The sequence below is a fragment of the Saccoglossus kowalevskii genome, chromosome 4 (assembly GCF_978046115.1).
Source record: "Saccoglossus kowalevskii chromosome 4, keSacKowa6.1, whole genome shotgun sequence".
Taxonomy (NCBI): domain Eukaryota; kingdom Metazoa; phylum Hemichordata; class Enteropneusta; family Harrimaniidae; genus Saccoglossus; species Saccoglossus kowalevskii.
In genome coordinates this window covers 15,521,685-15,536,780 of record NC_140644.1, presented here as the reverse complement: position 1 = coordinate 15,536,780, position 15,096 = coordinate 15,521,685, and the positions used below count along the sequence as shown (strand labels likewise).

Here is a 15,096-nt window from a genome sequence, read left to right as displayed (position 1 = left end):
TAGATTTTAGCCTTCCAAAACATTCATACATAGATTTTAGCCTTCCAAAACATTCATACATAAATTTTAGCCTTCCAAAACATTCATACATAAATTTTAGCCTTCCAAAACATTCATACATAGATTTTAGCTTTCCAAAACATGCATACATAGATTTTAGCCTTCTAAAACATTCATACATAGGTTTTAGCCTTCCAAAACATTCATACATATATTTTAGCCTTCCAAAACATTCATACATATATTTTAGCCTTCCAAAACATTCATACATATATTTTAGCCTTCCAAAACATTCATACATAGGTTTTAGCCTTCCAAAACATTCATACATAGGTTTTAGCCTTCCAAAACATTCATACATAGATTTTAGTTTTCCAAAACATTCATACATAGATTTTAGCCTTCCAAAACATTCATACATAGATTTTAGTCTTCCAAAACATTCATACATAAATTTTAGCCTTCCAAAACATTCATACATAGATTTTAGCTTTCCAAAACATGCATACATAGATTTTAGCCTTCTAAAACATTCATACATAGATTTTAGCCTTCCAAAACATTCATACATATATTTTAGCCTTCCAAAACATTCATACATATATTTTAGCCTTCCAAAACATGCATACATAGATTTTAGCCTTCCAAAACATTCATACATAGATTTTATCTTCTAAAACATTCATAGATTTTAGCCTTCCAAATCATTCATACAAAGATTTTAGTATTCCAAAATATTCATGCAAGGATTTTAGCCTTCCAAAACATTCATACATAGATTTTAGTCTTCCAAAACATTCATACATAAATTTTAGCCTTCCAAAACATTCATACATAGATTTTAGCTTTCCAAAACATGCATACATAGATTTTAGTCTTCTAAAACATTCATACATAGATTTTAGCCTTCCAAAACATTCATACATATATTTTAGCCTTCCAAAACATTCATACATAAATTTTAGCCTTCCAAAACATTCATACATAGATTTTAGCTTTCCAAAACATGCATACATAGATTTTAGCCTTCCAAAACATTCATACATAGGTTTTAGCCTTCCAAAACATTCATAAGAAGGTTTTAGCCTTCCAAAACATTCATAAAAAGATTTTAGCCTTCCAAAACATTCATAAGAAGATTTTAGCCTTCCAAAACATTCATAAGAAGATTTTAGTATTCCGAAATATTCATGCAAGGATTTTAGCCTTCCAAAACATTCGTACATAGATTTTAGCCTTCCAAAACATTCATACATAGATTTTAGCCTTCCAAAACATTCGTACATAGATTTTAGCCTTCCAAAACATTCATACATAGATTTTAGCCTTCCAAAACATTCGTACATAGATTTTAGCCTTCCAAATCATTCATACAAAGATTTTAGCCTTCCAAAACATTCATACATAGATTTTAGCCTTCCAAAACATTCATACATAGATTTTAGCCTTCCAAAACATTCATACATAGATTTTAGCCTTCCAAAACATTCATACATAAATTTTAGCCTTCCAAAACATTCATACATAGATTTTAGCTTTCCAAAACATGCATACATAGATTTTAGCCTTCTAAAACATTCATACATAGGTTTTAGCCTTCCAAAACATTCATACATATATTTTAGCCTTCCAAAACATTCATACATATATTTTAGCCTTCCAAAACATTCATACATATATTTTAGCCTTCCAAAACATTCATACATAGGTTTTAGCCTTCCAAAACATTCATACATAGGTTTTAGCCTTCCAAAACATTCATACATAGATTTTAGCCTTCCAAAACATTCATACATAGATTTTAGCCTTCCAAAACATTCATACATAGATTTTAGTCTTCCAAAACATTCATACATAAATTTTAGCCTTCCAAAACATTCATACATAGATTTTAGCTTTCCAAAACATGCATACATAGATTTTAGTCTTCTAAAACATTCATACATAGATTTTAGCCTTCCAAAACATTCATACATATATTTTAGCCTTCCAAAACATTCATACATAAATTTTAGCCTTCCAAAACATTCATACATAGATTTTAGCTTTCCAAAACATGCATACATAGATTTTAGCCTTCTAAAACATTCATACATATATTTTAGTATTCCAAAATATTCATGCAAGGATTTTAGCCTTCCAAAACATTCATACATATATTTTAGCCTTCCAAAACATTCATACATATATTTTAGCCTTCCAAAACATTCATACATAGGTTTTAGCCTTCCAAAACATTCATATATAGGTTTTAGCCTTCCAAAACATTCATACATAGATTTTAGTTTTCCAAAACATTCATACATAGATTTTAGCTTTCCAAAACATTCATACATAGATTTTAGCCTTCCAAAACATGCATACATAGATTTTAGCCTTCCAAAACATTCATACATAGGTTTTAGCCTTCCACAACATTCATACATAGGTTTTAGCCTTCCAAAACATTCATAGATTTTATCTTCTAAAACATTCATACATAGATTTTAACCTTCCAAAACATTCATACATAGATTTTAGCCTTCCAAAACATTCATACATAGATTTTAGCCTTCCAAAACATTCATACATAGATTTTAGCCTTCCAAAACATTCATACACATATTTTAGCCTTCCAAAACATTCATACATAGGTTTTAGCCTTCCAAAACATTCATACATAGGTTTTAGCCTTCCAAAACATTCATACATAGGTTTTAGCCTTCCAAAACATTCATACATAGGTTTTAGCCTTCCAAAACATTCATAGATAGATTTTAATATTCCAAAACATTCTCACAAAGAGTTTAGCATTTCAAAACATTCATAGTTGCATTGTAGTCGTCCAGAATGTTACACTTGTGAATAGTCATGCCAAATTTGTATACGTACCTGCAATATAAGTACTGTTTTCATCAGGTTAGCAGTCTTCTTGGCCATCTCAGACTGACATAACCTATCCTTTGCTGTATGGCACTCCAGATGTTTTACTCTACCACACAAAGACGCAATTTCAGGATGCAATCTTTCCACATCGTACATGTTTGGAATCCCTTCATTCTTTAAGCTTTCTAGTTTCTGTGATATCCGAATGTAGTCCAGGAACACCTTTCCACCAACATTCCAGTCTTGTATGGTGGCACTGCGATCACCAGGGGCTAGAACACTCAAAAGTTCATGCAAGTGCTCAAAGTCTTCTAAAGTGAAATGATGAAAAGAGCATGTTATTAATACACCACAGATGACACACCACACTATTTTCAATGCGAGTAGCAATGCAACGTGCATGCATACCATATGTGTAAAATAAATTGTGACAATCAAGTTCGCTATCCCGGCATCAACCAGGCATGGTGAAACACAAGCACCTGCAGACCTTATTCAAAGTTAGCACCTGCAGACCTTATTCAAAGTTAGCACCTGCAGACCTTATTCAAAGTTAGCACCTGCAGACGTTATTCAAAGTTAGCACCTGCAGACGTTATTCAAAGTTAGCACCTGCAGACCTTATTCAAAGTTAGCACCTGCAGACCTTATTCAAAGTTAGCACCTGCAGACGTTATTCAAAGTTAGCACCTGCAGACCTTATTCAAAGTTAGCACCTGCAGACCTTATTCAAAGTTAGCACCTGCAGACGTTATTCAAAGTTAGCACCTGCAGACCTTATTCAAAGTTAGCACCTGCAGACCTTATTCAAAGTTAGCACCTGCAGACCTTATTCAAAGTTAGCACCTGCAGACGTTATTCAAAGTTAGCACCTGCAGACGTTATTCAAAGTTAGCACCTGCAGACCTTATTCAAAGTTAGCACCTGCAGACGTTATTCAAAGTTAGCACCTGCAGACCTTATTCAAAGTTAGCACCTGCAGACCTTATTCAAAGTTAGCACCTGCATACCTTATTCAAAGTTAGCACCTGCAGACCTTATTCAAAGTTAGCACCTGCAGACCTTATTCAAAGTTAGCACCTGCAGACCTTATTCAAAGTTAGCACCTGCAGACCTTATTCAAAGTTCCTCAATAGTCACATTAGTGAATATGAACTTTTATTTTTTTGAACATTTCATGTTTACCCTAGAGGGGTGCTATTACTGACAAACCATGCATGACACAGTCCCCGTTAGTTATCAAATTTAAGATACATGTATATAGTTTTGTTTATAGTAATATAGCTGGAATATAACCATGTCAGGAATATGATTTTTTTAACATTAAAATAACATTAAATAGTACTTGTCCATATTGAGAGATATTGCTCTGGAACAGCATTAAAATTCATCCATTTTGAATACATGTATATATATAACATGATGTATAACGAATATATAAAATTGAAATATAATAAGGTAAAGCATTTAAGAGATATGGCTCTAGAAGCACAATCATTAAAACAAAATGGCCGCCAGTCAGCCATTTTGAATCCAATCTGAAAAATAAAATGACGAGCATCAGGAACCTGTAATGTCTAATGTATGTACCAAGTTTGAACGAAATCCACCCATAAAAGCTTGATATTTGATGATTTTTTAGCACAAAAATGACCACCATTCGGCCATTTTGAATAGGATCGTCAAACCAATATATCTGTTTATCTATGACATGATGTATAATGAATATTTAAAATTTGAAAATATTATCAGTCAAAACAAGTCGGAGATATGGGTCTAGAAGCCCATTTATTAAAACAAAATGGCCGCCAGTCAGCCATTTTGAATTCGATTTAAAAAATAAATGATGTGCATCAGGAACCCGTAATGTCTAATATATGTACCAAGTTTGAACGAAATCCATCCATAAATGCCAGAAATGCTTGATATTTGATGATTGTTTAGCACAAAAAAGGCCACCATTTGGCCATTTTGAATAGGATCGTCAAACCAATATATCTGTCTATCTATGACATGATGTATAATGAATATTTAAAATTTGAACATAATCAGTGAAAGCAAGTCAGAGATATGGCACGAGAACCACATTCATTAATACAAAATGGCCGCCAGTCGGCCATTTTGAATCTTATCTGAAAAACAAAATTATTTGCATCAAGGTCCCATAATGTCTAATGTATATACCAAGATTGAACAAAATCCATCTGTAAACAGCCGAGAAATGGTTGATTTTTAGGATTTTTTAGCACAAAAATGGTCGCCATTCGGCCATCTTGAATCAGATCATGAAACAAACTGACGTGCATATGGATAATATCATGTATGATGTATGTGTAAAGTTTGATTGTGATTGGTTCAGGCATTTCTAAAATACAGGTCCGGACGCATGCACAGATGCACGCATGGACACACGGAGGTCAAAACATAAGTCCTCGTTTTCGGACTGTGACCGATCGGGGACTAAAAACCCTCACAATGAGTAGACAAACACAAATACCCTAACCAATGTCATAATTTTCAAACCCCATATTACAAATAGATCATTGCACCAAATACATGTTTAGGTGACATGGTAAAAAATGATCATTTGTTGTGCTTCAAGGTGTCTAAGATGTTGATTACAAGTGCATAACCTGCACATTTCACTTTGGCTGTATTCATTTGGTACAACAAGCATTTTTCATGAACAAACAAATAAAAATATTTATTTAAAAAAAAAAATTGCAGATGTAAATACTCTTCATAGATTTACATGCAGATAAAGCACTGTGGCCTGTTGAAAAAAAAAACACTTTCATCATAACAATAAAAGTGATGTAACAATGACCGTGTGCATTGTGATAAATAATAGTGCCGAACACAGTGTATTTATCTGTTTTGTGTATCAGGTAATCTGACGTAAGAAGTACAACTTACCGTTAATGATAGCATCAGCAGAAAGATGTCTAATAATAATCATGTGTGCGTCATTCCAATGTCCGGCTTTTAATAGATGTACTGCTTGATCGTTATGACAACCTTCATACTTAGCTCTTAATCCCTGCCAAAAAAATAATACAGAAATCCTACCTTTAAATGCTCTTACTGCCTTTCCAAAAATAAAGGATTTATTTATGGCAATAAATAGCTTGTTTATGAATCCTGTATCAACTCCTAATAACTTGTTAAACATAAATCAAGTGACTTTAAATATTGTGATTGGAATTCATCTTTCTCGTCTATTAGGGATTTGATCTCCCAAAACATGTATCATGGATATGTACAAAATCTACTCGAAGCAACAATGCACGATCTTTCGTTAGTTTTCTGAACCTTTAAGTGATGGTCGTCAAAGTTTACAAACAAACTCACGAAGCAAGTGTTCCCAAGAACCATAAAATTTCAAGTGAATCGCAAAAATCAATCACACAAATTTCAACTGAGCCGATTGATATAAGACTATGCCTGTACACTGATTACCCTGTGAATGAAATTGTGTTTTGTCTTTTTTTTCCCTACTAGTTTGTGATAAGCAGCATTGGTGGGTCAAATTATTTTAACTGGCCAGTAAAAATTAATTAGGGATACTAGTTTTTTTCTTCTGGATAGCCTCTGGCTAGTAGAGAAAATACGAAGAACTGTAATTTATTCAATTTTATTCAATTCTGGTGTGTTCGTCTTGGCCCCCCTACTGTAAAAATCAGCTGAACTATTGGGCCACGTGGTCATTTCAGAGCCAGCCCTCCTTTCCCTAAGGAAATGGAACTGTTTGAAAATACAATTATTCCCACTGATGTTAAACAGATAATTGCATATGTAATACAAAAGTATACAAAAAAGTAATACAAAAGTCACTCCCATCTAGTTTTTTATTTTAATGTGACCTAATCTTGTAAGAGCCGAGAGAGACACTGTCAACTAAACTGATTGATGAATGTTGCTGACCTGACTGCATGTAACATCTCATGGAACAATCATTTACAATTGCGACTCAAAAACATAAACAAGCGACCTTGCGTCGAGAGAGGACCGTTGTAATTAGTAACTGTGAGTTGGAAATGTAGGATGGAGTGATATTGATAAAGTTTGGCACCATAAAAGAAACTAGTCATTGTATTACATGTATTACCAGTTTGAAGAAATGGAGATCGTGGAGTATGATACGGCCAGTCAGGACAAGATTTTTAAAACTAAAATAAGAATAGAGATTAAAAGAGTGCTACGCAATGTTGCAGATGTAATCAATCTATAATCTGATCGGCTGTGATCAGTAATGGCCCAGGTAGTTCAGAACCCAACACAATGTATACTGAAAAAAAGACTACCAATTTTGAAAAACATTGGCCCTAGTAGTTCAGAACCCAACAAAACACTTATCTATTACAGTCCATGTATTATACATAGCCCATATATAGCATAAGAGAAAATGGGAAAAGAAAATTCATAAAAAAATTCCTAACTTTCCCAAAAACAGAGATACATGTATCTTCATCAAATGTACAAATTTGAAAGTCCATGTGTCTACATTATGCATCTCAAAGCAATCTGGCAGGCGGTTTTGGAGAAGAAGCCAAAATTATGCAAAAATGAGCACAAAAAGACCCCAAACTATGTATTAAAAATATAGACACTTGCATATGATCTCATGAAATTAGTATCCGGTAAGTCAGAGTCTAGTACATGTCAAGAACATTCATGCCAAATTTCAATGCAATTTGACAAGGAGTTGTTAAAAAAATGTTTTCGACCAAAAATATTCCCTAATAAAAATAGAGATTTGGATGTGAGCTGTTTATAGCCGTGTTGTAAATTGTAAGGTGCTCTAGCTTATGGTATGGGAAAAAAAATGTCGCTTGAATAAAATTTGACAGATGACAGATACCATACAACGCATGGACGATGACAGGTCCAGTTAACCCATGAGCTACGCTTGGTCATCTTCGTTGACAGCGGAGCTAAAAATAGTTTTGTCCTCAAATTAAAATGGATGAAAAACAATACTGTGAACATTTACAATACTTTGGATTTTTGCCACTGTTAGAAATTGATGCAGTTGAGTAATTTGCAATACATGTGTGTATGCATGTAAGAATTGAATCCCACAAAAGTCACTGTGACCAATGATTACTGTAAAAACATTAATTTTCAACGACATTTAATTTCACTATAATGATGTTTGAGCATATACACTGTTTTAATTTCACAGATTTGTCAAGGAAACGAAGAATTTTATTGTTATTTCACATGTTCTCGTAGATTTAATTTAGTGGATTTTACTTATCACTTAAAACCCAGTGAATAATTAATGCATTTACAGGATACAAAACATGTTTTTTTTGTAAATCTGATTGACAAGTAGTTTACAACATTTTATGCACTTACCTTAGCCTCATGTATCCATTCCCTTGGAATTCTAAATTTATTGACCAGAAGATCTTCTTTTCTCTCATTTTCTTCATCATTTGATAGCGTACAGTGTTGGCATAATAAATTACGTACTGAATGTTCTCTCCTATGAAATGGATATATACAGATGTATTATCCGTCTAAACAAAAATTTGATGAGATTGGAAACCTGTCTAACAGAACGATGATTGAACTGGAAATCATTCTAAACCAGAAATTAGACTGGAAACTCATCTAAACCAATTCATTATTAGACTGGAAATTTGTCTAAATGAAACCCTGATTAGACTGGAAACTCGTCTAAACCTATTCATTATTAGACTGGAAATTTGTCTAAATGAAACCCTGATTAGACTGGAAACTTGTCTAAACCAAACTATTATTAGACTGGAAACTCATCTAAACCAAACTATTTTTAGACTGGAAATTTGTCTAAATGAAACCCTAATTAGACTGGAAACCTATCCAACCCAAAACATTATAAGATGGGAAATATGTCTAAACTGAACCCCAATTAGACTGGATATCTGTCTAAAACAAAACTCTGAAACCCCCGGGTAGACTGGAAACCTGTTTAATAGCCGAATCATTCGGCATAAGAGAATATTCATGATTTTTTCGACGAGATTTCTAATTTAGAAATAGAAAAATCAAAAACCTAAGTCAGTATTGTAAAATAACCAATGAAACTAATTCAGTTCAGCTTTTTTCAAAATGTGCATAAAATAAACACCATGCTGAAGAATCATCAGAGTAAAGTGTATATCATCAAAAACCACTCCAAACAAAGTCACAACAAGCAGCCTGTCAGCTGAGATAGCTCCGCTGTTAGCAATGCACTTTGCAATTAAAGATAGAAAAAGAAGATATCATTAAAAAATGAACAATATGTATAATATCAAAGCAATCATCAAGAAGTCGAACATATCACTTTTTACCAAAAATTAAAAAAATATTCATCAAAATTAAAGATATCATCATGAAATGAACAAACCTGAGAGAGGTTCACATGTAGTACCTATATATGTAATATCAAAGCAATTGGACGAAAATATCACTTTTTACCAAAAATGACAAAAATATTCACCAAAATTAGAGAATTGAAGATATCATCATGAAAAGAACAAATCTAAGCAAGGTCTACCCAAGGTACATATTCACCAAGTATCAAAGCATTCAGGCTTGTAGTTTTCAAGAAAAAGTCAAAGGAGTAAAACATTGACACGGACGACGGACAATCACTCATACATTATGATAAGCTCCGCTCGACAAAGTCGACAGTGGAACTAAAAACATAAAAACTCATGGCAAGGTAACTTTATGTTCATGGGAGGTGTTCATATGGATTAAGGTAAATTGTAACATGGAATCAAGCTGTTCTATGTACCCAAACTATTGGTTTGGTAATTTGCTAAACTATGTTTATAAATAAGCCCAGAATTCTGTGGGATCATTGGCTGTGTCATATTGATTTAGCAACGTCTCACAAACATGGACGGCTTCTAGTTTAATGCTGACATGACAAGTTTCATACGTGTTATCCTTTCCCCAGGCACATTACATGATGCTGACCATTCTATTCTCCACAATAATGAACGTACATGAATGGATTATTTACCTTGTATTGTCTTGTATGTGAAGTAATACAAATATTGCCCAATGCCACATGCCTATGGATTCTAAATGTGATGCAAAGTTACACTGTAACATAGCTGACTGTTGTTCTGATATATGAGTATAATCTATTGCTTGTAGTACTTGATATAAATGCCAACTGAAAAAGAAAAAAAATAATATTTTCAATTTAATCATTAAAGGCACACCATCAGTTAGCCACTATTGTCCAGTGTTGTAGGAGTAGGAGGGGTAGAAGGGGGGTTTCAATAGTCTGAGCTTCAACTGAGTGCAGGAAACAGCGAGTGAAATTTAAGTCCAGTACTTCTAATTTAACAGCTCTAAATTTTGATAGTATTTATTTAGCAAGTTATGATGAGTCCAGCGCAGTGAGAAAAAAAATTAATGATGCATATCTAATATATCAATAGACCATTTTCCAAACAATTGCGAGATCTCGCGAGATGCATGAAAGACGCGCGTCGAACGTCTGCCGCAAAAATCGAACGATTTGATTTTGAACTAGAATTTCTTTATTTCGCAGCTTACATTGACCGGCCGATCTTCGACAGAGGAATATTGCTTCCGAATACCCTTACTTAATCGAAATTGCCTATCATCAAATGTGGACAGCACAATATTAAGCATGGAAATGTCCCCGAAATACTTTCGCGTTTGTCGAATCCCACGCGATGTTTGACGCGACTACGACGCTATGACCTTTGTTTGTCCTGTTTTTACGTTCGATTTCACGCATAACGCGTGATTCTCGCAGTGAACGGAAAATGGTTTATTCATTGAAACATACAAAAATGAGTATTATATTAATTTTTATTAATGTTCATCATCAAATATGAATGTTGACAAATGAAAATATTATAAAAATGCTACCTTAGTCTATAATCCAAGAGATACGGTGTTGACGTGGTAGGTGCTAGTATCCTTTCCATTCTGTGCGCATGCTGACTATATAGCTTCAATAAATGATAACATGTATCTCTGATGACATGGTGTTCGTCTTCTCCTTCATCATTATCAGGGTTATTTTCAAGGTATGGTGGCAGTGGAGATACCGCATATTTGTTAAAATTACTTCTTCCCTACAAGGAGAACAATCAAATAAACAATCATGAGTTTCCAGAACCTGATGCACCATCCTGAAACCTTCCTTCCCTATTCGTCATATTTATGTCACATTCAAATACTTTCCATTGTTTATAACAGAAGTAAAAACAATTGTCATGTGATTGAAATAGAATCACATCACTGAACGAGAACGATTATACAGGCACAAAAACATTTTTGCAGACATTTTGGGCTGTTATATCCCACAACATTACGACTAAAAGCAGAAAAATGTATAAATATTAAAATTATCATGATGAGAATGCCAGAAAGTATGCACTCAGGCAGTACAGGATTGCAAGAACCTCCACTGCAATGTCAGTTGATATAATCACCATCTTCTCATACCTTTTTTTTTCCATAATAACCTCATTTATTTAGTAATAAAATCATTATTGTAAATAAATAATGACAACTTCACCAGGTCACAGTGACCCATACTAAGAATGACCCAAAATAGTGACAGAGGTAAATCCAGCGCTGGCTGGTAGAGGTCATATTTTTGATTGGAGGATGGTGGTGTACACCCAACTGTAACTAGATATACCGGTAGGTAGCATTAGTGCATATCTCAATTGGGGAGTAGTTACGGTTACCAAATCAGTACGACCAAGTTTTAAGTTATGTTTAAGTTATGCATTGATAATGGTAACCACTATATCCCCTGCTAGCATTACATGTCAGGAAAGAATAAATGAAAATTTTTGCTTTAAAGGCAAAATTTTGCATTTAATGTATATCAGTGTAAACAGGTGTCCTTACCTTAAATGCTTTTTCATATTCTTTAAGTGCATCAGATATAGATGCTGTTTTACTACAGATGAACCTGCGAACAAAACAGAATATAGAATCTTGTAATAATGACTTGAATAAACAAACTCCATGTTTATCACAAAAAGCAAGATGATTGCCAGTCGGCCATATTTGACCCAATTGTTAAACAAATTGTCATGGACAGGTAATTTGTACAATGTATAGAACAAATTTCAACAAAAACTGACAAAGCATGCACAAGATGCCTTATTTTTAAAAAACAAAATGGCTGCCAGTCAGCCATCTTGGATTGAATCAGTAAACCACTTGCACATGTCCAAGACAAAATACTAGGCACATGCAAAGAATGCAAAGATTTGGACTTTGAATGGACAAACCGAGACCGATTACAAGTCCCTGTTTCAAACTCTGTCACTTGCACATGTCCAAGATAAAATACTAGGCAAATGCAAAGAATGAACAGATTTGGACTTTGGATGGACAAACTGAGATCGATTATATATATATTTTTTTTTATTCAACAAATAAATTTACAACATACCAGTTCTCATTATAATTAACAGAATAAGAAAAAGACTTGCCATAAATGGACAGCGAGGGCTCTTTTCCAATCTAGCATTTCGCAAGTATTGATATTTCCCCGCGACGATATCCATACTGGACAGCCAGCCAATAAAGTATTTACACGAATACGGGATTCATCCATAAAATTAATTGCCTGTAATAGAAAAATAAATCATTACTATATGTATACTTTGTTTAGAAGGCATATTATCCATCACTGTTTATCACAGGTGGCCGTATATACGGCTACTATGGGATATTTTTTATTCTTCATATGTTGAAAGTCACTATTAAAAGGCTTATTTACAGAAATTCATGAAATTCCCCATTTTTGTCACATGTTACTATTCTTTAGATAAACATAACAAATCGTATCGGTACAATCATTGGGTATAGTGTTTGCACAGGAAACTTGTATTTTTTACATAACTATTTGTTAATTTGCACAAGTTACTGTAAAATCTGTATTAAAAGCTGCGGCTTCTATTAAAATGGTACAATGCAACAGAAGGGATACGGTTTCTATTAGAGCATCTACACATATGAGAAATGATGAATGTTTGCTTCTCAATTGTTCAAAAAGAATAGGTACGACTTCTATTAGAGATGCAGCTTCTAATACAGATTTTACGGTAATAAATCATGGGTGGTTGATGCGGGATACATGTACATTCATTGTTCCCATCAGAGATTACATACAGTAAATGCGACACAATTCATCTGTACATCACTGTATACATACTTCAAGTTGCTGTTGCACAGGTGTATCAACAAATTATATAAATCATGGATTGGAACAATGTATAAAAGAAGAGATTACGGGAAATACAATTTGATTTCTAACCATTATGTATCCGAGCGAGTATATACAAGTTAAATCATATATGGGGCACAGTTGTTGAATTTATTACCAATTGAATATTACCCCGGTATATATATTCTAATAGTACTAAAGGAACCAGTTATGAATTTAATTGTCTCTTTGGTTTATGCTTTTCGATATTAAACGTTCTGTGCTCAATATTTTTGCTTGATCGGTCAAATCCACTTACCCCGTTCTCTTCCCAGTCGCTCAGCTGCTTCTGTAGGTCATATTTCAAATCAAAACATCCTTCCAACTGTGATATTAATAACGATAGTCGATGGTCTTTAAATTTCTGTGCTATTTCGCAAGCCTCGCTGATTTGATTCCCACTCAGTTGACTGAATATACAATCCATGTGTTGGTCCTAATAAATGTACATACAATGATATTATAGCCCAGAGGTATCAACTGCAAAGTTCAGAAAAATGTTTTCTCAAAACAATAAAATGCAATTAAATTTCATTTTTTGCAAAATAATATAACATCTTTGCAAAAATGCTGGATAGAACTATAATTAAATACTCTCCAAAGTCCAACATGTTTATAGTGACCACTTTTATGTATAAAAGACCACCTGCTAAAGTGACAACTCTTTAAGCAATATTTTTGCTGTTTAGCCTTTTTTCAGAGAACAAAATAATAATTGACATTACATTTATAGAACAATTCAAACTTATATGATTCAGATCAAATCAGACAAGTACATGTGTTTTTGTTGTAACAGCAAATCTCATCTCATTATTTTCAGGAAAAATATATATGTCAAATATAAAAGTTAATGATGCATAACAAAAGTACTCCAACCTTCATATAATGACCACCTGTCTATAAAGACATCTCTTGATGAGGTCCCTTAGGTGGTCACTATACACAGGTTTGACAGTACTTCGGAAGACTAGTATGGTTGCTCCTTCAGGTAGTCCATCTTGTCACAGATTAAACACTCCCACTGATACTCCCTTCAAGTTACAGTCAACTAACCATACATGTACCTTAGCTTTTGCATCTTGAATCTCTGTCTGTATCCTGTCCCTTGCAGCCATTGACAACCATTTAGAGAATTCATCTCGTCTTGCTTTTTGGTATGTGTATTTCCCTTTCTCTGTAGACAGCAATTTTAAACAGCAATTTTATAATTTTAACAAATTTGAGAATTTTACGATAGTAGCAAAACCTGGCTAGTTGCAAATCATAAGTAAGCTTTGATTTCACAATGTATGCACCATGGTTGGTGAACCATACATATAACCTCATGAATTTGGTCAGTTTGTCTAACATTAAAATTTTTAGAAAATGGGGAATTGTATTAGATCTAACAGAAGCACACAAAGGCCAAGAAATTGCATTTATTTCTAAATCATTAAAATATAAATAAAAGTACATCTGTCATCTATGTACATCTAATAGCAAATACGGTAAATCCATATTATGAGTGATCTTTTGAAATATACATGAATAAAGCGTAAATTGTCTCTTACCAGCCATTACATCTTCTGGCAGCCTTCCCCACAATGCTTTACAAAGACTGAACACCAAGCTGGTGTGTTGCAGAGTCTCACTATCGTCTCCATTGCTGTCATCTTGTATGTCATCGTCAGCAACTCTACAGTATTCATGCAGTGCCTTGACACCAGGTTCCGGTACAAAGACCGGACATCCATCCAGTATGGAACACATACTATGTTCTAATTGCACTTGTAAACTATTCTCATGTTGTATCTGAGAGACAGAAAGAATGTTTGATATTTTTATAGTACGCGTGTACCATTACAATAAAGACCTGGCTTGAATTTCACTGAGGAACCAAAAGTGATTGTCCATATTATTCCTATACACTAACGAAAATTTATCAACTTTGAGCTAAAAACACGAGTGGGAGGAAATTAGGATTAAAGAGGTCAATA

At 33.7% G+C, this 15,096-nt stretch overlaps 1 protein-coding gene across 3 annotated transcripts in view; it reads right to left on the bottom strand.

Moving 5' to 3' along the window:
- Positions 1–15,096, bottom strand: part of LOC100377298 (nuclear pore complex protein Nup98-Nup96-like) — a 51,430-nt gene that overhangs the window by 1,492 nt on the left and 34,842 nt on the right. For all 3 annotated transcript variants that reach the window (XM_085497836.1, XM_085497838.1, XM_085497837.1), the window contains exons 28-37: positions 14,671–14,911; positions 14,185–14,294; positions 13,380–13,556; positions 12,345–12,481; positions 11,752–11,815; positions 10,756–10,964; positions 9,869–10,024; positions 8,227–8,356; positions 5,782–5,905; positions 2,872–3,176 (exon numbers count right to left, since the gene is read on the bottom strand). In XM_085497836.1, coding sequence (XP_085353962.1) covers positions 2,872–3,176; positions 5,782–5,905; positions 8,227–8,356; positions 9,869–10,024; positions 10,756–10,964; positions 11,752–11,815; positions 12,345–12,481; positions 13,380–13,556; positions 14,185–14,294; positions 14,671–14,911 — 1,653 coding nt within the window. The remainder of the gene's footprint in view (positions 1–2,871; positions 3,177–5,781; positions 5,906–8,226; positions 8,357–9,868; positions 10,025–10,755; positions 10,965–11,751; positions 11,816–12,344; positions 12,482–13,379; positions 13,557–14,184; positions 14,295–14,670; positions 14,912–15,096) is intronic.